We start from the raw sequence: 24,469 nt of genomic DNA on the forward strand, positions 1-24,469 counted from the left end.
AATGTAAACAAATTTTGTTACCTTTACTTTCTGGACCAAAGACAAATGTGGACAGGAATCATGGGTGCATTGCCACTGTTTTAACCAGATAAATAATGGGTTAATTCATTATCATGTGATGTACAATTCTTAGTCACAGTGAACCATGGTCTCCTCTAGTCAGCTGAATAAAAGAAGGAAGAGCGTCTATTTTAGACCTTTCTGCAATAAATTTTGCTTACTTGGTTAGCCAAATGTAGCCTAGGAACTATCACTGGAGACTTTAATAACTGATTGACATAAAAAGAAGGGCAATTTATAATAGTAAATTTACCAAATATCTGATGCAGAACAACTCTTTTTTAATGCAATTTGGACATCCAAATTAAGCATTTTTATTTGCATTGTTTACAGTTTTTACTACTTCCTGCCAAAACCGTTCCCAGAAGAACAAAAGCAACGGATGTCTCTAATGAATATGACTCTAGTGAACTTCTACAGCCCTAGCACCAGGTTGATTTGTACATTGTACTTGTTAAACAAAAGTACAACCACATGCTTTTGTACAGAGGCCAAATTTAGGCAGGTAAGGTCATTAAAAATGACGACAACAAAAAAAGAGCATTAGGATACCACATATAAAATAGTTAATAAAACAATATAACAGTTATTATATTATATAGTAAAATTCTTCATAAATTTTTGAATTATATATTTTAAACAGTGTATTAGTTCAGGTGTTTTCAATAGATTGGCAAAATATTTACATTTCAATATCTTCTGGATCCAAAAAAATCCTTAATAATATACATGCCGTAATCAGCTGGAAATTTCAATTTTTTTTTAGATTGACAGGTGAGCACCACATTGGTATGTTTTTCACTAAGTAGTTCATCACCTGCAGATTAAGTTTTATGTCACAGGCATTGCCTTATTAAGAAAGGAGGCTACTTGTGCATCTTGCAACATCGTGGTGATGGCATCAGCAACAGTCTGGTCATATTGCTGTGTCCCAGAAAACAGTTTGTTGTTTGGAATAAGGAGGGGGGCTGTATTTCTTGTTCCCAGTGTTCTTCTTCCAACTCGGCAAAATGGGCATGCTGTCCTGTTTACAAAGTCCTTTCTCTGATTTCTGTCGCGCCTTTATTTCTTTGCACAAACAACGCTTTTTCTCAATCATTTCCAGCATTGTATGGTCCCCATGCAACCACTGCATACATGTCACCTATCAAAAAAATAACGCATACAAATAACTGCTTAGCCATAGATTATGTTTAGAGTGTTGGCTCCTTGTGGTTACCATGATGTTTATGAAGATTATCAATGGTTTTATGAACACAAAATCCTTATGCACTAAAAGGAATAAACACAATATATATACTTATATATACTAGACAAAGACATAAAAGAAAATAATCCTTGTTAACATTGCAAGCCTAATGCAGGCTAATAAGGTAAATGTTTTTGCCAAACAATGGCTATTTATTTCTGGATTTTAAATAATATAGTTGATCTTTAAAAGGCACATAGATCTTACCAATATCCTGCAATGTTGAAGGTAAAAATTCTATTCACTCAAAACCATGTTTTATAATGCCTGCCAAATTCAATTTGTCACATTAGAACTGTGGTGTTAACACTTCCAAATATAAGGGCTAAATACATTTTTTGTATGATTTAATGAATCCTATTCCTGTCAGATGTTTTAACCTATCCTGTTCTTTGAAGTGTTTCATTAACACAAAAGGAGAAAGTTGTTTTAAAACTGAACATCTTCATTCATTCACTCTATTGCAAACTATGGTCCTGATCCAGCAAAGCAGTTAAGCATTTGCTTAATTTAAAGCATATGGGTCATCCCGCTGAAGTCAGGGGAAATAGCTTCTTTTCAGTTCAGCGAGATGACTCATACGGTTAAACTTAAATATTACGTGAATTGCATCACTGGAGTGGGGCCTAAACAGCTAACTTTCAAATGTGTCGGTAAATGGGTCAATGGATTTTGAGCATGTACAGCTGTACATCTGCCTGTGTGCACAGATCAGGTAACTCTGCTACTAGCAAACTTGATGTTCATGTAAAAGTGCTGGTTTGTGTGTCAAGACATGTATTTTGCCTGTGCCTTTAACCACACAGTAAACCTTGTATAGCTGTGAGGCTAAATTTGGAGGCACAGTTTTCGTGGCTCTTAACTTGTAGTGAAAATGTATATACTGTACACTAATACGGAGAATACATTTTAAATTTCACAAAAAATGTTTGTTTACAATTAACTTTATACAGATAACATAATCTATGGGCGTTCTTTCAACTCCAGGCATGGCAAACAACGGTTTAGAAAAGCACTAAGAGCCTGGTCATCATTGAAGTCAATGGAGAAACTTCCATTCATATCAATGGGCAATTGTCAATTTGAAATCTACTCAGTAAAAAAGAGAGGAGAGAGAGAGAATAAAAATATTCAGGTACTGCCCCTGCCCCTGAGTTCACAAAACGGGGGGAAATGAGTAACCAATCAGGCATACGTAGCAGAAATATTAATTATGCATACAGTGAGCTCAGTCGCACAAAATAAACAAATTGAAAAAACAGAAACCCATATATTTTGCTTACAAATGACTTTCCATAAGAGTAATGTTACTTGCAATGCTGGTTTTCAGACAAAATCATGTTCCTTTAAACTCACACAACAAATTCTTCACCTTGACTTTTGTCTAGGATAGGATTTTGTGCGGTATTGTTATTGGAAGAGCTGATGATAATGTAATCCTAAACCAGATTAGAGATGAGATGCGGTATTGAACATTTTTGCTAACCTAGAATAATGCAGGTAACATATGCACAGCATACCTTTCCTGAACTGACTGAAGTTAAAAGTCAACTAGGAGCCTGATCTGCTTTGCAATTTCTATTTGAGTGTTTGGCTCTCACTTTAGGTGTGTTGCGTCATTTACGGCAGACTCTGTATGGCAGATGTCACGGTGAGTCAACAAAGTTTTTAGATTTGTTATGAGTGCTTTGGGCCTGATCTAAAGCTTGTTGAAGTCAGTGGAGAGATTCCCATTGGCTTCAATGGACTTTGAATCAGAACCTGTGTGACTAAAAGGTTTCCTTGCCATTATGTCCAAGGGCAATATTTTATTACTTAGACATCTGTGTCTTCTTTTTATTGGATCCCTCTATCTGGCAGGCCAGGCGCATAGTCTGCACATAATTTATCAAACAGAATATCCATACCGCATACCAGCATCTGGGCAGAGTTTGACCAAACAGACACTTGAGAGTGGATTTCACTTACAGGCATGCGGAAATACCCGTTTTTTACCCACCCAGTAAGGGAACAGTGCAAGTTTGAATATGAAATGTATGCCTTATACTGTACTCATCAGCTGTAATGCACTGGAAAGCCATCATCAGCACATACTGTTGCTATCAAGAATAAATTGCATTCGTGTTTTCATCCACACACTCTCCCCATTGTGCTGTATTTTCATCCACACACTCTCCCATTGTGTTTGCCTGGTTCTATATCTTCTAATGGATAAAGACTTTCACATGCTTTGAAGGAACTGAAGCTGAATCTTTACATCCTAAGAAGTAAAACACCAATTGCAAATCCCTAAAGATGGAAGCGGTATTTCAGAATTTGTCTGCATATTAGTAGCTACAAAACAGCTCTGGAATTCCCTGTATCACTGAAGCTAAAATAAACTCAAGTATAGAGAATGCAACATTCTTTTGTATTGGTTAGAGCTAGATGAATAGTTCATAAAGAGCAATTTACTTCAGGTCCAATCTGTGAAATACCTGAGTGCCCCTAACTCCCTGAGAGGAGATGTCAGCTTCTCTGATGTTTAGCTTGTGAAGGTTTCTTCTCCAGGATAAATAATATATGTGTGGATGCCAGGAAAGAAACGTTGGTGTCCTTTGTAATCAGCCATACATCATTATTTGACAAAAGAAACCTGCCTGCAATATAAGCTTCTATAAAACAAATCTAAATCATACCAGTATCCTTTATTTAAGCAAGATCATTTACCACAAGATGTATCATCCCTTAAATAACACATATTTGCATTCACAGCTTTTGTAAAGAAACGCATTGTACAACTTGCATTACACAACCAAAAATACATTACCAGCAATAAAATAATCATAATAATATTGTGTTTTATATATATAGTTTATATAAAAATATTATTTATATTAAAAATAAGTCACACAGATCTGAAACAACTGGGAGGGAAAGAAGAAAAACTGAGAGGTATGGCATTCCAGGTTAGCTTGATTTAGGGCCAAAATAAGGCCTCTAATTTTGTGCACATAATCATTTCTACAAGGGCCTCCATTCATGGTAATTTGCATGCACACAATATTTAAGCATGCAAATGATATGGAAATGATGCCTGAGTATGTGAATAGTAAAATGTGTGGGAGAAATCATGTGCACAAATGATTGTCTGAACAACATTGTCAGAGCAAAATTGGAAAATATGGCCTTAGATGTAAACATCACATTTTAAAAGGTCAATCCATTTTTGAAGGCCTGATCCTGCACACATGGAAGTCAATGGGAATTTTGTCATTCATTTATACAGTAGTACATTCAGCTCCTTAATATGACCATATGCCTTTTAGAATGCCCCGAAATAGTGAATTAAAAAAAACACATATGAAGCTTTTTGAAAATGAGAGAATGAGGATCACACAGCTTGGGCCCTTCAACTCCAAATAGTTTTTCTGAAAAATAACTCAATCTAGTGGTTAAAAGAAAAGGCCTGAGAGCCAAGAGATGTGGGTTCTATTTTAGTTGTGTTTATCTGATTTCTGGATGATCTTGGAAAATCAAGTAACCTTAGTGCCTCAGTTTCCCCATCTGTAATAAATGTATTGGTATTTACCTCCCAAAGCTGTTAAGACTAATTTCATTAACGTTTGCAAAATGCTATAAAGGGGAAATAATAATATAATTTTTTTCAGCTCAGAGAAAACCTGCTTCTTAATTTTAAACTCTAATTACATTCTTTTGTGGAATTAAATTATAAAATTACTGAGTTACATTAAAAGAAAAAATATTATTCATCAGAGAAGTTTGATGAAGAGAGGATTTACCCCTGTCTTACAAACATCTTCCTTTCTTTCTTTTCCTGACAGAAACTAGCAATGTGGCAAAATTCTGTCTCACTGATATGGAATGCAGAGGAGACAATAATTCATTAATCTTCATAAAGAACTGCAGCAAACTGTCATTAAGTTTGGTTAATAAGCCCTGCAAAGCTTTGGGTGACATCCAGGCTCCATTTAAGTCAATGGCAAAACTCCCATTAACTTCAATGAAGCCAGGATTTCTCCCCTTGTCACTAGGCAAGTTCTTCCTTATGAATCTTAATGCATTTGTTAAGGATATTGGGCCTGATCCAATGCTTTTGAAGTCAATGGGAGGCTTTCTGCTGATTCTAGTGGACTTTGGATCAGGCCCATGATAAAGAATGAGATTTTAAAATCCATGTTAATGCAGAAATCACATGCGGGAAAGCCAAACTCTATGCTGATACAGGAGGCAACTTTTATTAATTTATAAATTTTATTGTTGTTTTATTTGATGTCTGTAAGTTAGTAGCGAGCTAAGGATGTGATTACATCAAAGAGATTGAACTGGGGGAGGAAGTAAGAGAGGGAGAAATGTGGCTTTCCAAAACAGCAATACAGAAGGGATTTTTACTCCTCAAACACATCAGACAGTTGTAATTCAGGAGACCCCTAAATAATTAGGCTTTATGTGGCCATGCTGGATGGGGTGTGAGGAGGATTGGCTCCACCTCCCAAGCATGGGAGAGGCCACAGGCCCAATACCCTTAACAAATGCATTCAGATTCATAATGAAGACCTGCCTAGTGACGGAGGGAGAAATCCTGGCTTCATTGAAGCCAATGGGAGTTTTACCATTGACTTAAATGGAGCCTGTACAGTATTCAGCAGCTGCTACACCAGCTTATGGAAAGGAATAGCAGCCATAGCTCCTTTACATCTTCCTCTGGTATATGGGAATTCTTGGCCTCTGCACCTAATATCATAGATCCTGCCCACCTAGATTTCAGGTTGGGTTATTGACTAGAAATAGCAGTGGTAGGACTGATGGATATCTTGCTATTCATGCATATAGGACAGATATTTATACTCTTGGACCTCTTTGCAGAGAATACTGCTATCCTACCTGTGAAAGGTAGCAGTGTTCTAGGGCAGCATTGGGAAATGGTTTGAATCTTTCCTCAATGCTGTATCCAAAGGTCAGTGATGGGCAACTGTACCTCTGCCACCAAACCCCCTTCACCTGTGGAGCACCATTCTATTCTGTAGAACTCCTGCCTTATTCAGTACTCACATGGAGCTATTAGGAGAAATTATGAAGCTTCCTTTGCGGATACATGTCAACAATATGGCAATGACAACTCTGCTGTTCACACCCCATGATAACACCACTGTCACCCAGCCATCTCAGCGTTTACTTAGAGTAGCACATGGAAGAGGAAGAGCTGGCAGAAATTAAATCCTAGTGAGATGACAATAATGCTGACAAGGAGAAGAAACACTTCAACCAGCTTGCTAACACAGTGCTGCATCAGCCAGTCAAAGATGTGTGCCCACAAGGCATCAACACAGACCAAAATTTGGGTGGGTTTTTTTTCAACTTCTCACTGCCATAGCTAATATTGGAGATGCCTACTTCTGTGAGAAATGCACACTACCCCCTTCAAGTGGTTAGGAGACTGCATCTCAACCTTATTGTTGATACCTAGCTTTGATCATGCATGCTTCTGTTACCTCGTTGGATTATTGGAATGCAAGTTTTTAGACATGAAAGCATCAGCCCTGAAAAAACTCTAACTGGTGCAGAATACATGTCTTCAGAATCATGGCATACTGAGAGCACATTTCCTCTGCACTCCACTGCCTCCCTTTAGATAGAATATCACATCAGAGAGTCTCATTTCTTATTTTAAAGGTTCTAAATGGTCAGGGGCTCAAGATGCCTAAAAGCTTGACTCACTGTCCTGGGCTTTGACAACTCTTGGCAATCCATTCCTCATAACAAAGCTGTTTCCATTAGGACAAGCTCTAATGAGCAGGAGACAGGCCTTTCTAGAAGGTGGGTTTAAACCTGTGGAATTCACTCCCACAAGATCTAAGGATGACACAAGCATCCACACTTTCCATTACAAATGCAAAACGCATAGTTTGACCTTGCTTTCTTGCAAAGCTACATATCACACACATGTTTTTTTTTAAATATAGTCTATTGAAAGAAAAAGGAAGGAAGGGAAGCAAAATGCTAACTGTTTATTCTTAACTCAAGGAAGTGCTCAGATAGCTGAGTGATGAGCATGGTATAAGAATCTAAGCAGAATAGAATTTTAAAGGAAAACATGGGGAACGTTCTCCTAGAAGCTTCTACTGCAGCAGAAATAAACTTTGAATACTTAGAGTCATGAGTCAGAAGGCAAAGCTACAAGGTCAGGAAAGAATTATGAGACTATTACCATGGCACTACAGACGCACTTAGAAATCATGAATTTCTTGACAGGGAGATGACTGAATTTAAGTACTTGGAGCAGAATTTCACCCACCATAAATGGACATAGCTCCATTGAGTCCTAAGGGGCTGCTTACACCCACATCAACTAAGGATCAGGGACCTACATTCCAGAGTGATAGACAGACAAATGAGATAGATGGATAAGAAAGGCAGGTAAGGGTGTGTATGACATTAATTACAACAACAAAAAGATTTTTAAAGCAAGAAAAATAAGTACAATGAATGCAACAATTATTTTCCTTTGTTAAACTAAGCATGTTAATTTTGTTTTGGTAGCGGGAGTAATAATTATGCATGGAATAAGGTCAGAAGAAAATATTTTTGACATTCCAGCTAGTAATATTAAGCAGTTACTGCTAGATACAGCTCTCATCACCCATTAGCTATAGCCATTAGGAACAGTTATTCCCCCATATCTTTTGTCAGTAAATGATACAAAGTCTTGTATTTTAATCTGAAACGCTTCTCTACTGACTTTCAAGAGTCTGGACACTCAACATCTAACACAAGACATAAACTGTGTTAACACACTAAACAAACACTTCTTTAGTAGTTAGTAAATATATACACATAACTGAAAAAATATGGAAACACCTCCAAGTTACGTACACACCAAACCAAATCCAACAAAAGCAAAAGCAAAAGCATGAAGGAAAGAGAGGGAGAGAGAGAGGGAGAAAGGAAGGTGGGACTGAACATATAAAATGAAAAACTCTCGGTATTAGATCCGTGAACCTGTTTCTCTATTAGGTGTAGTAACTTTGTCTGCTCATGTAATATCTGTTGGTGAATTTCACCCCTATAGGGAAGGGCTATGTGCCTCCTAAGTCCTACCTGAGTTCTGTTTTGGTGGATTAAATGATGCATAAGGTAGGCTCATGCTGGTTCTCTGCACAGGGGCTAGCTTCATCCTACGTATCATATTTTCAGAGCTGGTTGAAAAATGGGATATCATTTGCACAAAAAAGTTCATGAAAATCTGGTTTAAATTTTGTTGTTGAACATTCATGAAAAAATTACTGAAATTTTACAACCAGCTCTACAGCGGATCACAAACCAGGCCAGAAATGTTGACATTATTTTCATTATTTAAAATTTTGATGAAAAATTGCAAACATTGGTATATTTCATACTTTGGACCCTTTTTTATCCTGTGTGAACTTTTTCCATGATCCAAATAGAGCATCTCTTACTAATGCTCGTATCAAGGCATTGTGAAGAATAGATTAGATTCCATTTTCTTATTTTCTCAGCAGGGATGTCTTTGCTGGTGGGAGGCTTGCTTGTTTGTTTGTTAATATGGTTGGATTATTAGGTGGTATTTGAAGCTCTAGCCAATAAGGCATGCTCATACTTCAACGGGTGTTTCCATAATTTTTTCCCCAGTACTGTATAATCACACTTACTTTGCTGTAACTGTACAGGTTATTAGGCTGAGGAAGAGGCTGTTCTCTTCTGGTCCTTGAGGTTTTCTTCCCTCTCCTATTGGATGGGCAGTGGGGCTGACTCTTCATTTACGGAAGTATGGGGAAAACCAAATAATGCTTATGTGATCATGAATGTCATGCACAGATATGCCCTTTTTCTTCATGATTATCATACACCATACTAAAAATGACAGTCCAAGATTTAATGTAAGGATATACAAAGTGATCTTAGAATGAATGAAATTAAAAATCAACCACAACATTGTTTTGAAGTGATTAGACATGGCTTCAGCATCTGAAAACAAAACAACAAAGCTATGTAATATGGTCTGTGAACAGTGCAACATATGATTTCAATACAGCAAAGCATGCTACTTGTTTCCATCAGGCTAAAGATAGGCGAAGAAGAAAGGCCTACTGAAAGCCACTTACCATCCTCTATGAGGAAGTGAGAATGGGCTCAGCACTGCTCCCTCCCCGCTTGCCTGTTCTGACATGGCAGTCTCAACACTCTCTTTCCCACTGAGAAGCTAGGTGGCACTTTCTCTCATTTTCCAGCCATCTTGTCAACTGAAGTATTTCCACTTGGAAGGGTGTGGAATAACATGACCTCTGATGTTGTCTGGGTCCCACTGGTGCATGTGGGATATGGCTATGCTATGGAGCAGTAATTTCACATTCTCTGAGCTGACACACTGGGCTTGACATAACACAGATTCCCTCACCTTATATTCACAGGCAAGATTCATTCACTGCAGTAACTCAGCAGCCATCCTGTTCAGAAAGACATAAGGTGACATCTGATCCTTCTGGAGTCAATGAGAGTTTGGCCATTGATTTCAGCTGGGTCAGGGTGTCACCCATGGTTTGCTAAAACAAATATTAATAAAAGCAAATGTTTCAGCAAAGTCTCTTGAAGACATTTTTGAACATTTATATTATGTTGTAAAGGTTTCATTTGGCTAGTGTACTAGAACCACTGCAGTGCACCTGTATCAAGTTACTTCCACTGGTTATAAAGCCAGGACAGGGAGAATCAGATTCTACTCACACTTCTGCAGGTATAAATCCAAAGTAGTACCATTGCCATTGATGGAGTTACTCTGGATTTACACGGACATACATGACAGCAGAATTCGGGCCAGCATATGCAGTCATCTACTTAGCTCTGCATTGGCTAATCAGTTATTCCACAGTTGTTAGATTCAAACATTCATTGGTTATTAGTACAATGTTATTCAATAGTGACAATATATGCAGGGATGCACAAAGCACACCAAGTGAACAGGGAAAGCAGGTGCACTCTACACAATGACTAGTGCATGTGATACATTTCCCCCAGGAGCTGAAGGCACCTCTATTTGATCTTTTCTAGAAAGCATTCTGAGTGAGCCCTTGGTTATATCCGTGTTCATGCTACAGTGTTACCTATGCATTCACATGCTTATATAGCAGTCACAAATACAAAGGATTCATTATGCATAACCAGAGAAAAGTCTTTGGCTCCAGTATTCACAAATGCTCCTTTCTAATAAGCACAATGAATAACCTCTCCATTGATGTTTGACTTGTGTAGTCCAAACATGGATGGATGTGGGTCCATAATAGCTGAAAAAGAGATGATTCCTGCTAAAAAGAACCAGATAAAGCTCTATGAATAGACTATATTAAGCAATTGTTATATAGATTTTGATAGCAGCATATGTCTGATTAACATATGTGAATAATTACACATTGGAAGTTTAAAAAACATTTATGCTCCTTTTCTTAATGCTTTTATCCTTTGCTGTCTGTGTTTCCCATGGGATACAAGCCAGCATGACTCTATTTGGTGTTTTTGTTTATGAACCAAAATCTTTAATGTTGCTAGTGCAGATCTGCACATAAAAATTTGCTAGTTACCCTGAGCTCCTTCTGCTATGGCAATGAAGCACAAACCTATGACAATGGTGTCTATTTGTTTCTAGTACCTAGGTGATAGAGGGTATATATTTTAAAGCAGATTTGTACATTCTGGTACATTCTGGAGGTGATTCCCCCTAGGCCACCAGCCATAATTTTAACATCATGATGGAAAAAATATTGTGAAGTTTTATTCCCCTCCCCCCACCCCGCACAAACACTACAAAAAGTGTGTATGTATGTCAACGTTTATGCTACAGGGATATTTTAGAGTAAAATTACATTAATCATTCTTCAGGGCTTGTTCAGATCACGATGTGGGCCCTAATTCAGCAAGATACTTAAGCACATGTGTAACATTAAGCACATAAGTAATGTTATCAACTTCAGTGGGAACAATTATGTGATTAAAGTTGTGAAATAAATATTAAATATTAAATAAAGCTTAAATATCTTAAATCAGGGCCATTGTGATTAAAGGAATTTTAGCCAAAGTATAACTGGCCATATGTTTTGTTGTTCGCCTTCCTCTGAAGTATCAGGTTGTGGTCATTGATACTGGCAGGTAGTAAACAGACCAACAGTCTTGTCTGTTAAGGTAAATCCCGTGGTCCTAAAACTCTGCAAACTGGTTTTTAATATAACTGGTATTACCAGAAAAGATGTGCATTGTCCCTATAACAACTGCCGTAGCATTTGCTGCAAATCCTGATTTATAAGTTGATAAACATGCTTTTTATAACATAAAAAGAAACCTTTTGATGTACTGTGTTTTACCAAAAATATGGGTCTTACCAAAAATAGAGAAGGAGTAAGTTACATAGTCTTGTCTTTAAATGCTGGGTTAACAACAAGAGCAGACAAAAGTCCTTGGAACTTCAGGAATTCCAGTGGATTTGTCAGATACAAATAATCTTTATTCTCAAATTTAATTAACCAATGGTTAAAACATTTTGCATTTCTGATCTCAATCTTCCAGTTTCATGATTCAGATTTCTAATTACTAACCATCACAGTTACTTCATATTGAGCAAACATAGAATGTAATCCTCAATTAGCTCTCCTTTGGTCTTTAATGTCAAATTAACTAGTTAGCCTCAGACTGTTACTGTATTTTTCAATAAAACAAACTTTTTGAATGATAAATTAACATTCCTTCATTTGATTCTCTTGCTAATAAATACGTTAAATGCACTCTTGTGCCACAGATCTTCTTGATCTGGTATTAACTTATTTAGAAGCATGACTTTTCCTTATTAAAGCTAAGCTTGCTACTAAACAAATGGCTTGAAATGTATTAAAAAATAAATAAAAAATATACATGGAGATATACTTATCTCACAGAACTGAAAGGGACCTTGAAAGGTCATCAAGTCCAGTCCCCTTCCTTCACTAGCAAGACCAAATACTGTCCCTGACAGTTTTTCTTGGGTTCTTTTTGCCCCAGATCCCTAAATGGCCCCCTCAAGGATTCAGCTCACAACCCTGGGTTTAGTAGACCAATGCTCAAACCACTGAGCTATCCTGACATATTGTTATTTAACATATCATGGACTGTAAATATTACATATGTGCAAAGTAAGAATTATAGAGCTGCAAATGTTAAGCAAATGTTATGTATAAAGTAGTCTCACAACATCTAATTTATGTGGCAGAGAAACGTACAGTGCAGTCCCATTGAGGCCACTCATGAAAACCAAACCTTAGTCTATGCCTTTTACACAGAACTAAGAAATAAACAGAGGACTCAAGCAAACTGTGTGATACATCTTCTTGTTAACCCTGAAAATGAAAAGGGAAATGAAATATTGTGTTAGAACCACCAAAGGGGAGATAAGGGGCAGGCTACCCAGACTTTATTGAATTTGAATAAGATAGAGACTTTTTTATGATCACACAGCATTTTACATTGCAGTGCCTAGAAACAAAACTATCTCAACATTGCAGACCTTGGAAGAGAAGCAGGATAGTATAAAGAAAACACATTTTTAACATTTCTGAATCTAGTTAATCTCTTTCCTGGAAATTAAGAATAAGAAGTGCCTGAGCCTTTAGCTTCTACTCACATGGGCAATCCTTACTCATGCATCTAGTTCCATTTGATTTAGTAGATTACGTGTCAGTAACGGTTGCCTAAGGCAGGACCCTTACATTCTTAGGACCCACCCCCCGTGTTTAGAGAAGGATCTGACATCGCAATGAGCCACTCAGTAAAAGGCAGCCTGACACATTCACTTAGTGAGAGGCCGCCCAGATCCCAATCTGCAGCATTGAAGTCAATGGGAGTTTTGTCATTGACTTACAAAGGAACAAGACCAAGCCATTGGGAGGAAGAAATGGATTGTGGTGCCCCTCGATCCTTCATGTCACATTACCACATGACCCAAGAGAAGGGAGAGAAGCTGGCAGTAGCTGAACGTTCCGGAACTCTGATATAGGTGCTGTAAACTGTCCAGAGAAGCTCCAGATTTTTAAGCAGGGGCCAAGTTTTGTGGGTCTAGGCCCAGTTTAATCTTAACCCTGAAAACCTTTAAGATCCCCCACTCCTGCTCCTATTGATATCAGTGGCAAAATTTACATTGACTTCTGTGAGAGAAGGTTCAGTCCCAGGAGCAACAATTTTCTTTCTCAAGCACTGGAATTAGAACTGTAGTATGTCACTATCGAGCATGGGAATGAATTCATAATAATGATGCTCTTTATCACCAGCCTTTCTTAAAATGATGCATAATAACCTATTTGTGATTTATTCCTTCAAACATACATGTGGATTTGGATAAACTTGATTATTGCTCCAAATTGAGAGTAAAAGCCTCTTTTTCTTCTTTAAATGTTTATGTTTGTATAAAGTGTCCTCAACAAAATGGACACAAAAGACTTCCTCCTTGTCTAAAAAAATCATGTAAAGATTGAAGATGAAAGTGAAAAAGTTAGCATATTTAGCCCATGGAGAAAATGCCTCCACAGATAAAGTCCTGGTAGTCAGAACTCCCTGGCAGTCTGCTCATGCAGCATGATAAATTCACAAGGGACCATGCACCTGTACAAGTATTTGCAGGCCTGAGGTCTCACATTCTACGTTGTCTTACATATATGCAATATAGCACTGTGTTCTGTTACATTTCTTCTTTTCTTATGGCCAAATCAAGTCAATGGTCATTTTTTAAAGTGAACATCGTTTGTAAAGGGTGGTAACATTATACCCTGGGAAAAATGAATATAGGATAGTAAGGCATTTAAGTGAATCATTATGTGCGAGTGAAAGATAACATTGAGCTATTCAGAGATGGCAAAGTTTCAGCATGTGGGAATATCATCCTTCTTTCTACATGCATAGAATTGTGCTTAAAAGGCAAAGGTATCCCATGTGTTATTAGTTACTAAGATATACTTTAATCATAAAAGTGCTGAATGGAAGATGTTACTATCCAACATTGCTACAGTATTTTTCATTCTGAAGGATCCCAAAGAATATTTCTAACTACAGTGTACAGGAGCCAGTTCACCGCCATCGTTAGCATGGATTATGGCTCAGGAAAATGTTATACAACCATTTACGTCAGGAACTGTTAAACAATGTAGTAGCCAAATACAATGCATGGGTGATTTATCTCAATCCATAAACACCAAGTTTAGTTATGGAATGTGTCCTTTTAAAATTATTGGATTCTTTGTTGTTGAGAAAAAAAACATTCTTTGATAGTCTCCTGAGACCCCTCAATTATAGCCTATGGGTGAAATAGGCCTTTTGCTGTTGACTTCAAGGGGGTCAGGATTTCACCCTCTGACTTTAAAAATGAAAGATTTTCTTGCATGTTACTTCATTTGGAATGAAGACCTTTCACAATGGTGCCTATGTCACTGCCAGTAAACCATTCTAAAAATTCCTCAGTATTTCCTCTCTAAAGATTTGTCTTCTTTCTAACAGCTTTCTAAGTAGCTGCTGACACTATGCTGCAATAACTTATTATTCACTGAGGCCAATCCAGCTGGACAAAATCCCTGAAAAGAAATAATAAAACTAGCATTAAATGGAAACAAAGCACTTAAAAATAAATATGGCTTATGTAGGCATATATAATTCTTCATAGAAGACTTTATCCCGTAAAGAACTTAAACACATGCTCCACTTTAAGTATGTTAGTACAGTGTTTCGCAAATGGTGGGTCCTGATCCACCAGTGGGTTGCGGGAAGCTTCTAGATGGGGCGCAGGCCCTAGGTAAACATATACTTCTTCTGGCTTGGTGTGGCAGGGAGGACCTGGTGTTGATGGTGGATGGGCGGGGTTGGAGAGTGAGCTCATCCCATACTCTCCCCACAGCAATGGTTTCTGGATTCCTCTCCCTGTTCTGAGCATTGTGATCTGGCAGATGGTTTGGAGCCAGGTCACAACGGTTTGAGTGACGCTGTGACCCCATGCACCGGATCATAACACCTGGAGGCGGGAGCCTACCCCAGCTCTGCAGGTCAGGAGCCACCACTATGGGGTGAGTGTGGGGTGGGCTCGTTCTCCACCCCCTCACCAGGCCCTCCCCTCTGCACTGGGCTAGGACTGGAGTCTCAGTGCTGGGGCAGAGGGTGCATTTATGTAAAAGTGCATCACAAAAAATACCAAACAGTTGTTTGGGTCACCTTCGTAAAAAGTTTGGGAACCACTGGCTTATAACCATCTATAATAACTTTAGTCTGCAACATGCTTTTAACCTCTCATCAGCATTTATTAACCCTTTGTAAACTATTTATACATGTATTCTTACTGTAAGGTGTGACTGACATTTTCACCTGATCCTAAAACTCCATTGTACTGGAAAGGTGTTTCTTTCAAATGAAGAATACAAAATATTAATGAAAGCAATACCTTGTCACTTAAAAAGCAGCATAATTCACTGACCAAGGCCCTGATCCTATATACATTTATGCATGTGGGTGACTTTATGCACATAAGTTGTTCTTTGAGTTCGATGGAACTCCGCACATGAGACAAGTTAGCATTTGGAGGATTGGCACCCAATTGTCTGAGAGCATTAGTTGGAACTGGAAACACTTGATGAACACAAGATGAAAAAAAAATGAATGGACAAAATGCTGAATGTTTTCAAACACCTTTCAATCACAAATGACCACTGAAAGATGAGTCTAAGAGAAAGGGAGTCAGCATTACAAACTTAGGTTCAATAAAATACCTTTTAAAGAACAGTAACATGTAAAGCAATAGAAAAATAATCATTTTTAAAGTTCTCATTTAAAATACATGACATTTTTATTTTCATAGTTCAACAAGACAAAATGAGGGTAAAAGTAAGTTATCAAAAGTGGGTGCTGGCATTCATACTTCTTTGCAATCAGCATACACTTAATGTATATGAATAGTCACATATTTCTAATGAAAGACTATGAACAAACACACATACATATACATAGATATATAAACATACTATACATACATACATGGGTGAATATACATATTTATGTGCATACAGTATACAGACAAGAGACTATACAACTACAGTAAGTGCAATATACTGTACTGTATAAGACTATACAAACATTGAGGGACTCTGATGAAATCATGACAACCATGAGAGCAAATTTGAGTGATTTATGATGTAAATTCCTGTTCTGTGGCTTTTATGCATCACGCAATTAGAACAGAAAAACATGGTACAGAATATTCAGTTAATATACAAAAAGGCAAGACAACAGAGTGCATGGGGATAGCTGAAATGTGCATGATCAGACAAATAAGGTGGTTTTGTCTAGAATACAGGATCTTCATGTCCTTTACAGAGGGTGCCCATATATAAATCCATGCTTTCATGAATTCTCTTTTCATGCCGTTGTTTGTAATTTCTATTTGTTTTCTTTATGAATACTATAAAATTCTTGCCCTGAGTTGAACATAAATACAGAAAGGAAAAAAGGAAATTGCATGCTTTTTGTTTTGTTTTTTGTTTAAAACCAAGGCACAATGTCTTCGATAGTGATCGTAACGCCATTTAAAATAAACACCACAATGGTTATTGTCCTGGCACTACTTCTTTTGTTAACATGATTAAAAAACTAATTGGTTGCATTCAAAAGTCTCAGAACAAGTTTTGAAATTAATTTACGGGGTTTTTAAGAGAGTAAGTAAATTATAAGAGGGTGATTTAAAGAGATATTCCCTAAAGGAGCAAGGAGTTTTGCAAGATAAAATTCAATTATAGCTAATTTACTGATGTTTAGGCATAACATATTATTTTACTCTCTCATTAGCATAAATTACAGTATAATGAAATGAAATTTTGAATGTAAGTTACTTCCATTTTTAATAGAACCACATACAAAGCTCCAAGAGCAGTTAAATAGTTGATGAAATACCTCTAGTTAAATTTTAATTTCTCTGTATGGCAGGACAGGAAAGTGATCTCATAAATACCTTTCACAAACCTCAAGAGGTTTAGCCTAACAGTATCAGCCCAATGAAACAATAAAAATTTGAGGCTGCTTACCCCCATCTCAGCAATCTGGATGTCTTCTATTGGTGAGGTTCTTTATTCTCACGTTTGCTTTTATGTCCATTAAATTAACAAGGTGACTAAATAATCATAAACACAGTTATGTGAATGAATAAAAGTGAATCACAGGTCTTTATATCATCCAAGATAGGTTGTGCATCTGAAAGCACAGGGCCAGATCCTGAGCTGAGAAGCACTCAGAGGTGGGGCAGAGGTTGTGGGGTGTGCAAAGGTGGCTTTAAATCACCCCTGAGCTTCCCTGATCCCGGGTATGCCTTGTACTGGACTGGTCCCTCAAGCTATTCTGATTTGTGTTGGCTTTTATTGGCCCCAAGGGTCTTTGATGGCAGCCTGGAAAGAATACCTTGGCCTTGCCCCCTTTCTTCTGGTCACACTACTTACTTACCCATGACAGGGTGGCACATCAGCTGCTAGGGACATATTACACTATCTAAAGGATTCCCTGTGTAGGAAGATCTTCCTTCAGTTGCATTGAGCAGTTCTGAGGCTGCTTTGCCCAGCTGGAGCACCATAAAACAGTCCCAGTGCACCAACAGACTGGGACCACGCTATGCGGAAGAGCTCAAAGAGCAAGCTGACCATACAGGGGGAGCAGGCTGCATTCTTTTAAAAGGCTCCCTGGACACTGGGCTGTTCAGAGAGAAATTGTGCCTCAATGAAGCATAATCTCTTCCAGAGCTTCGCCGGGCTGAAATTCCCCCCTTTGCAAAGGACCCTAATCAGACTTAGAGCTGTCTATCTGCAGTAACCTGGGCCATAAGCACCTCAGTCTCTGAGCACCTCGCAATCTTTCAGGTAGTTATCCCCACAACAGCCAATGAGGTAGGGCAGTGCTATTATCTACAGATTGGGAACTGAGAGGCTAAGTGACTTGCCCAAGGCCACACATGGAATCTGTGATAAAGGCAGGACTTAAACCCAGGCCTCCCTGGTCCTAGGTTAGCACCCTGACCACTGGACCAGCCTTCCAGTTTGCTTTGATGATTAAAGGGGACTTCTGTGATACAGGGGTTTTATGCTGGCCCTCTGCACTGGGGCCTCTTCCTACTCAAGCTACAATGTGATCCTTTATACACTGTGATTTTCCGACAATCGACTGAATATCCAGCCACTGGTATGTAGCATGCACAAAAACCCTACATAATAAACACAGCCTGAGAGCTGGAAAGCCCTTGGTATAGATCACTAGTGCCACACGCCACCTTACCTCCTGCTCACCATCTCCACATCCCCCAGACTGCTGCTGTTGTTTTAGCTCCCACCCTGCTCTTTCCTGATGGACACTAAGAGCATCACATGTGACTGCAATCAACAGAAGAGGCTGATTTGCTTATCATATATTTCTGGTGAGGTCCTTGCCCATTTCAGGACACCCATGTTTCTTGCAATGATGCTTTAATGTGGGCTGTGTGTTAGGAACTGGATTTGTCTGCCCTTTTGGTTGGAAATAAACCTAATTGGTAGATTTTGATTTGTCCTCTGATTTTTTAATCACTTCATATTGGCTGTAGTGTCCTTGCCAGTTGCGGCAGAACAGGCCAAACAATGTTGCATCAGTGCTTACCATACCTATAGTTGGTTAACGTCTACAAGGACCGATGCAGTCACACAGCTTTTGCTAGCTGTCAACTTTAGATTATTTTACCTGGGTCTCCCATGTATTGCAAAACACATCCCTGTCCCTATCAAAGAGAAATACAAGCTGCCTTAACCCTCATAGTCTGTGACAATCAATGAAATCCCACAATTGGGTAATACTACAGCAATCACCTCCAGGAGATCACTGAAAGACCTGCCCCTCCCCTTGTGAAAATACAATGGCTTATCCCCAGGCTTCATCACACAACTAGCAGAGCTGGTCGAAAGCAGGGACACATTTTTCATAAAAAAAACCACTGTGAAAATGTGTCCCTTTCTTTGTCAAAATATTGTTACATTTGAAAAGTTTTAAGCAGCTCTACTCCTAGGGAACATTCATCCTGAAGGTAGCATGGCAGTGCTTGCTTTCAAGTTTTCAAACCTCAGCTGAGAAACACAAGTGAGAATTTTAACAGAATAGAGAAACCTCCCCCCCCATATTAATTCCCAAATATCCATTTTTCTTGACTGGCCAGTAGCCATGTTGAGCCTTGAGGGGGGTGGAGGGGGAAGAGAGGTGCCTCACATGGTCACTGAGGGATGCTAGGCAAAAGGAGCTCAAGATTTTATCTTTCTGTCCCCTTAACTGATTCCCTTTTCTAGAGAAAAACCTTCCTAAAGCCTGCTTGGATAGTCAGTTCTCCCTTTCCACAGGCATCACCTGTTCCAAAACCTGTCCCAGAGACTTTGGGCCATATTTTCAAAGGCATCTCAATGTGATTCAGTCATTTCCACACACAAATAATAAAATATGCACAGGGAAATCAGGTAGTTGAATGTGAAAACACTCTATTTGTGCAAGCAAGGGTAAGGCCAGCTTTGAAAACATGTCCCTTTGTCTCTATAGACAAGTATCAGAGGGGTAGCCGTGTTAGTCTGGTTCTGTAGAAGCAGCAAAGAATCCTGTGGCACCTTATAGACTAACAGATGTTTTGCAGCATGAGCTTTCGTGGGTGAATACCCACTTCTTCGGATGCAAGCAGTGGAAATATTTCCACTGCTTGCATCCGAAGAAGTGGGTATTCACCCACGAAAGCTCATGCTGCAAAACATCTGTTAGTCTATAAGGTGCCACAGGATTCTTTGCTGCTTCTCTATAGACAGTAAACCGCTCACTCAAAATCCAAAGATTATCATCTGGTATAGGCCTACTTCTCCACTCTGTTACACCAGGTTTATGCCTGAGATGGCATAAATAGACCCATAATCTATACCCTTTACAGCAGTGGCCCTGGAACCTACTTAGTCTGTATGGTACACCCAGAGCTTCCATAGGCCTGTGGTCTGATTTTGCATTTACTAAAAACAGTGGCAAGACTCACATTCACATCAATAACAGCGAGGGCCTCACAGAACATGTGAGATCTCAAGCTTTTAACCAGAATCCTAATAATACAAAACACAGTGATGCAGCAACCTGCTTCTGCCCATGATCGTAAAACACTGAAGGAAAAATATTGGGACAGCAACAGCAGGGCTGTGTGCCGGCAGGAGATGACTTCTGCACTTTTGACAATGACTTCAGCCCATGAGGGGAAGGATGCTGGACTCTGGAGAGATTCAGTGATTGCATCTATTTCAATTTTTTAATAAATCCATTATGTTTACATTGGGGGGGGGTGTTGTGTTTTGTAAGGATTTGTATAATTTTGGACTAATTCTCTGATACGTAAGGCCATATTTCAAGCTGAAACTCACCATAATGCAATGTGGTGCCTTTCCTAAGGCAGTAAATTTTTTCTCATTGTGTGCAGCATATTTAGTTGGATTGCCCACAGTAGAATTTTTCCTTAGTATGTGCAAAACAGTTGTCCTTGGGAAAAAAATATTTTAAAATAGTCGAATTGCTCCCTCTTGTGATCAGAGCAAAGAAAGACAACCTAGATACAGAGAACATTGCACATCTCTAGAGCTCTGCACAACTCAGGCTATGGATCCCAAGGTTTCATTAGAAATTCAGAGCTCATCCCAGATTTGTGAACCTTTGATTAGGAATGGGCCCAAGCCATTGTTCACATTTTGAGTGGAGACCACTGATGTGCGGACTTGGGTCTGAATGCTGTTATTAGGAGGCTCTAGTTCAGTGGGTGGGGCATGAGGGGGAGGGGAGAGAAGGAGCTCAGGTTGTTTCTGAGTTGGGAGAGAGACGCACAGGTGGAAGCATGCGGTTAAGGGGAGGCAGGAGCAGCTCTAGGTATTTTGCCGCCCCGAGCACGGCAGGCAGGCTGCCTTCGGCGGCACGCCTGCGGGAGGTCCCCGGTCCTGCGGATTTGGTGGCATGCCTGCGGGAGGTCCGCCGAAGCCGCGGGACCAGTGGACCCTCCGCAGGCATGCTGCCGAAGGCAACCTGCCTGCCACCCTCGCGGCGACCGGCAGAGCGTCCCCTGTGGCTTGCTGCCCCAGGCATGCGCTTGGCGTGCTGGTGCCTGGAGCCGCCCCCGAGGGGAGGAGGGATAAAGCAAGTGTTCAGACGGCATCTGAAACACCCAGGAGGAGAAGAGAGCATGTTTGGAAGAAGAGTTATTTTGATAAGACTCATGCTTGCAGAATAAAATCGCGACCTAATCAGCCTGCTCCTGGGGCTCCCGCCTTTCCCATCAGCTCAGACATGACTATGAATGTTCTAAGGCCTGCAGGGCTTCCACCAACTCCGTCAGTAATTAGATACGAACTAGCCTACTGTTCAAAGGGTTGAGTTACAACCTTCCCGAGCCATTCCCTCTTGCAGTGTTGCACTAGCTCCTGCATACAACCATTCAATGTGAGGCACAGTTGTACTATGGTCTTTTCTCAGATATCCTGCCCTGTCCTCCCCTTCCTCCAATTTCCTATTAAATGCGATCAGAAAAAAACTGCCATTTAAAATTTGCAGCTGTTCTAGCTACCTCTGGTGGCAACCGTGCTTCATTGTAGAGAACGTAATCATTACAAGCTTCATTAACAAATTCACCAAGTTTTTAGGTCAAAACTGGTTTGCACAGGATCACAGTCCTGTCCATTAAGAGTCCAGCACTGAACAAACCCAGTTTTTCAGCAGTCAGATCTTGTAGGTGAAGTTTAGGCTGGAAATCCTGCACACATTGGCCTGAATTCCCTCCGGGCTGGCTGCTTCAGTGGATCACTGAGCTGGACTCTTTTCTCACTGACAGGATTCCATACCTGGCTCACTCCACTGGCTTCAGTGGAGTTATTTGCGACTCGTTCCAGTGACAGTGAGAAGAGGCTTAGGCTCACTACCCTGAATACAGCACAAATGTCAGCCTCCCAAAAGCATCGCCAGGCAAAAAACAGCTCCAAAGAACCACTGCTGGCTCGCGAATGCAGCTTAAATGGCAAGGCCGTTTGCATCACATGCACTCCTTTGCCCTGTGTCCCTTCCAGGAGAACCTGGCAAGGACTCAGTCAGAACAACATGGCTTTCAAATGGGGCTCTAGCCTTTTTGGGCAAGGACTGTGTTTTTACAGCTTCTGGCACAATAGGGTCCTGGTTTATGACTGGAGCTCCTAAGTGCTACAGCAAACAAACTAATGATAATCGGTTCCCACTCCCAAGATTGAGTTAAAATGGCTTTTATCCCTTTTTTATCTCAATTTCAGTTGAGCTGGCAGTTAAAGTACAAGAAGTTAAAGTACCATGGCATTGCCTGTCGGAAGCAGCACTGCAGAGTGGAAAGTTCTCATGACACTGCACTGAGCAAACTCTCTGAAGATGCAGCCGTCTGCTACTTAACCCACCCACACTGAATGCTTCACATGAATTCTGAGGCTAGACAAATTCATTGAGAAATCCCTGGTTGCTAAGGACCAAACAATACTCGGTAGGAGTTTTGACACTGACTTAAATTCACAGTTGCTGTAGGCACCTCTGAAAGAGAGCCATCAAAATCTCCCCTTGTCTCTGGGTTATTTTGAGTTATATTTTTACTTGAGCTGCTTAGGGGTGTGAGAGGGAATAAGAAATGCTTTTGGTAATCCTTGCATCCAAGTACATAGGAGTATGTGGGTTCTGTGTGTCATTTATCTATCTATCTATCCTAGGTACTTGTATGCCCGCCCCCACCCCCGACCAGCAGTGCCTGAGAACCTCACAAAACCCCTGTGAGATGGGGCAGTGCTATTATTCCCATTGTAAATCTGGGGAACTGAGGCACAGAGAGGCCGACGGTCACACAGAAAAATCTGTGGCAGATCCAGGACTTGGACCCAGGTCTTAAGTACTACACTACTGCCCTAATCACTGGACCATCTTCCACCTTCTAATCCCCACAGTTCTGCCTGTGGAGCAGGTGGGCCAAGGAGGGGTCAGCAGAGGAAAATGTGCATAGCCAAGGCTTCCCAGTGCCTCCGCCAGCACAGCCGCCAGCATGGGGGTATTGACCAGCAGCAAATTATTAACATCCCTGGAGCAAAGGGGAAGCGGGAAAGGGGGCTTGCTTTTCAATGCATTCCCTAAACCACCCCAGACACAGAGCTTGAGGCAAAAGCCACAGACTACACCTCAATGTACATCCTGAAGAATTTCTTACTGTAGTAGTCCCCAGTGACTACAGTCAGCTGTATTAGTCTCAATTACATACAAAAAGAAACTCCTGCCAACCCAAAGAAACTCACAATTAATCTATATTGTTTGTTCTCTTCTCCATAAATATTGAAGAGGTCTCTGAACACAGAGCACAACGAGGACAGTTAAGGAATGACCCAAAATACATAACAACATGCTTAGAGCACAGTACATGTGGGTTTGCATTTGCAGATATTTAGAACTTACAAAACTATAAAATATTTGCGTGTGATTGTGTTAGCAGAGTATAAAATACAATTGAAAAAAGTGGACAAGATGGTGGGTTAGCCTGCCCTGTGAATTTCTTTGCATGTATTGTTTTAGGGCAGGATGTATAATACATCAAAGCTTTCACAGGGCCTGTGGACCACATCTCGCAATCCTTACCTATCAAATCCCCTCTGTATCCACCTGCTATCTCTTGTCTTGTACTTAGATTGTGAGGCCTTTGGGCCTGTGTTTGTACAGCTCCTAGCAGAATGGGGTCTTGGCCCCTGAGTGGGGCTCCCAGGCACTAAGGTAATACAAATAATAAATAACGTTATGTTGGAAGGTGTTAATAGTTGCCATTAAGTGGTCTTTGATCTAGACAGCCACAGATCTGATTAAAGCTGATGGCTGCGCTAATCATGCTTCTTTAAATTTAGGCTAAATGCAAGGAGCAAATTAAGACTCTTTATGGAGTGAGATAGCTGGAAACAACAGAAGCCACTGCTAAAGGCAATAGGTGCATGGCAAAGCCTGATCAGAAGCTAAGCTGGGAGGGTTGAGCAGTTCCCTGTTTGCAGACGCAGGGACTTTGGGTTTGTCTGGCAGCTGTCTGTATGTCAGAGAAAGAAAACAAGCAGA

At 39.9% G+C, this 24,469-nt stretch overlaps 1 protein-coding gene across 3 annotated transcripts; it reads right to left on the minus strand.

Moving 5' to 3' along the window:
• Window positions 1–676: 676 nt before the first annotated feature.
• On the minus strand, window positions 677–13,481 carry LOC120372590 (neuronal tyrosine-phosphorylated phosphoinositide-3-kinase adapter 1-like). Of its 3 annotated transcripts, none has more exons than XM_039489836.1 (4): window positions 13,206–13,481; window positions 9,726–9,774; window positions 8,980–9,081; window positions 677–1,204 (listed from the first exon to the last, which is right to left on the minus strand). In XM_039489836.1, the coding sequence occupies exons 2-4, from the start codon at window positions 9,747–9,749 to the stop codon at window positions 977–979; spliced, it is 354 nt and encodes a 117-aa protein (XP_039345770.1). In that variant the 5' UTR covers window positions 9,750–9,774; window positions 13,206–13,481; the 3' UTR covers window positions 677–976. The 3 variants fall into 3 exon arrangements, with proteins under 3 accessions (XP_039345770.1, XP_039345771.1, XP_039345772.1); XM_039489837.1 differs by having other exon boundaries at window positions 9,726–9,870; XM_039489838.1 differs by lacking the exon at window positions 9,726–9,774.
• Window positions 13,482–24,469: the final 10,988 nt, after the last annotated feature.

Source organism: Mauremys reevesii, linkage group 9 (assembly GCF_016161935.1).
Source record: "Mauremys reevesii isolate NIE-2019 linkage group 9, ASM1616193v1, whole genome shotgun sequence".
Taxonomy (NCBI): domain Eukaryota; kingdom Metazoa; phylum Chordata; order Testudines; family Geoemydidae; genus Mauremys; species Mauremys reevesii.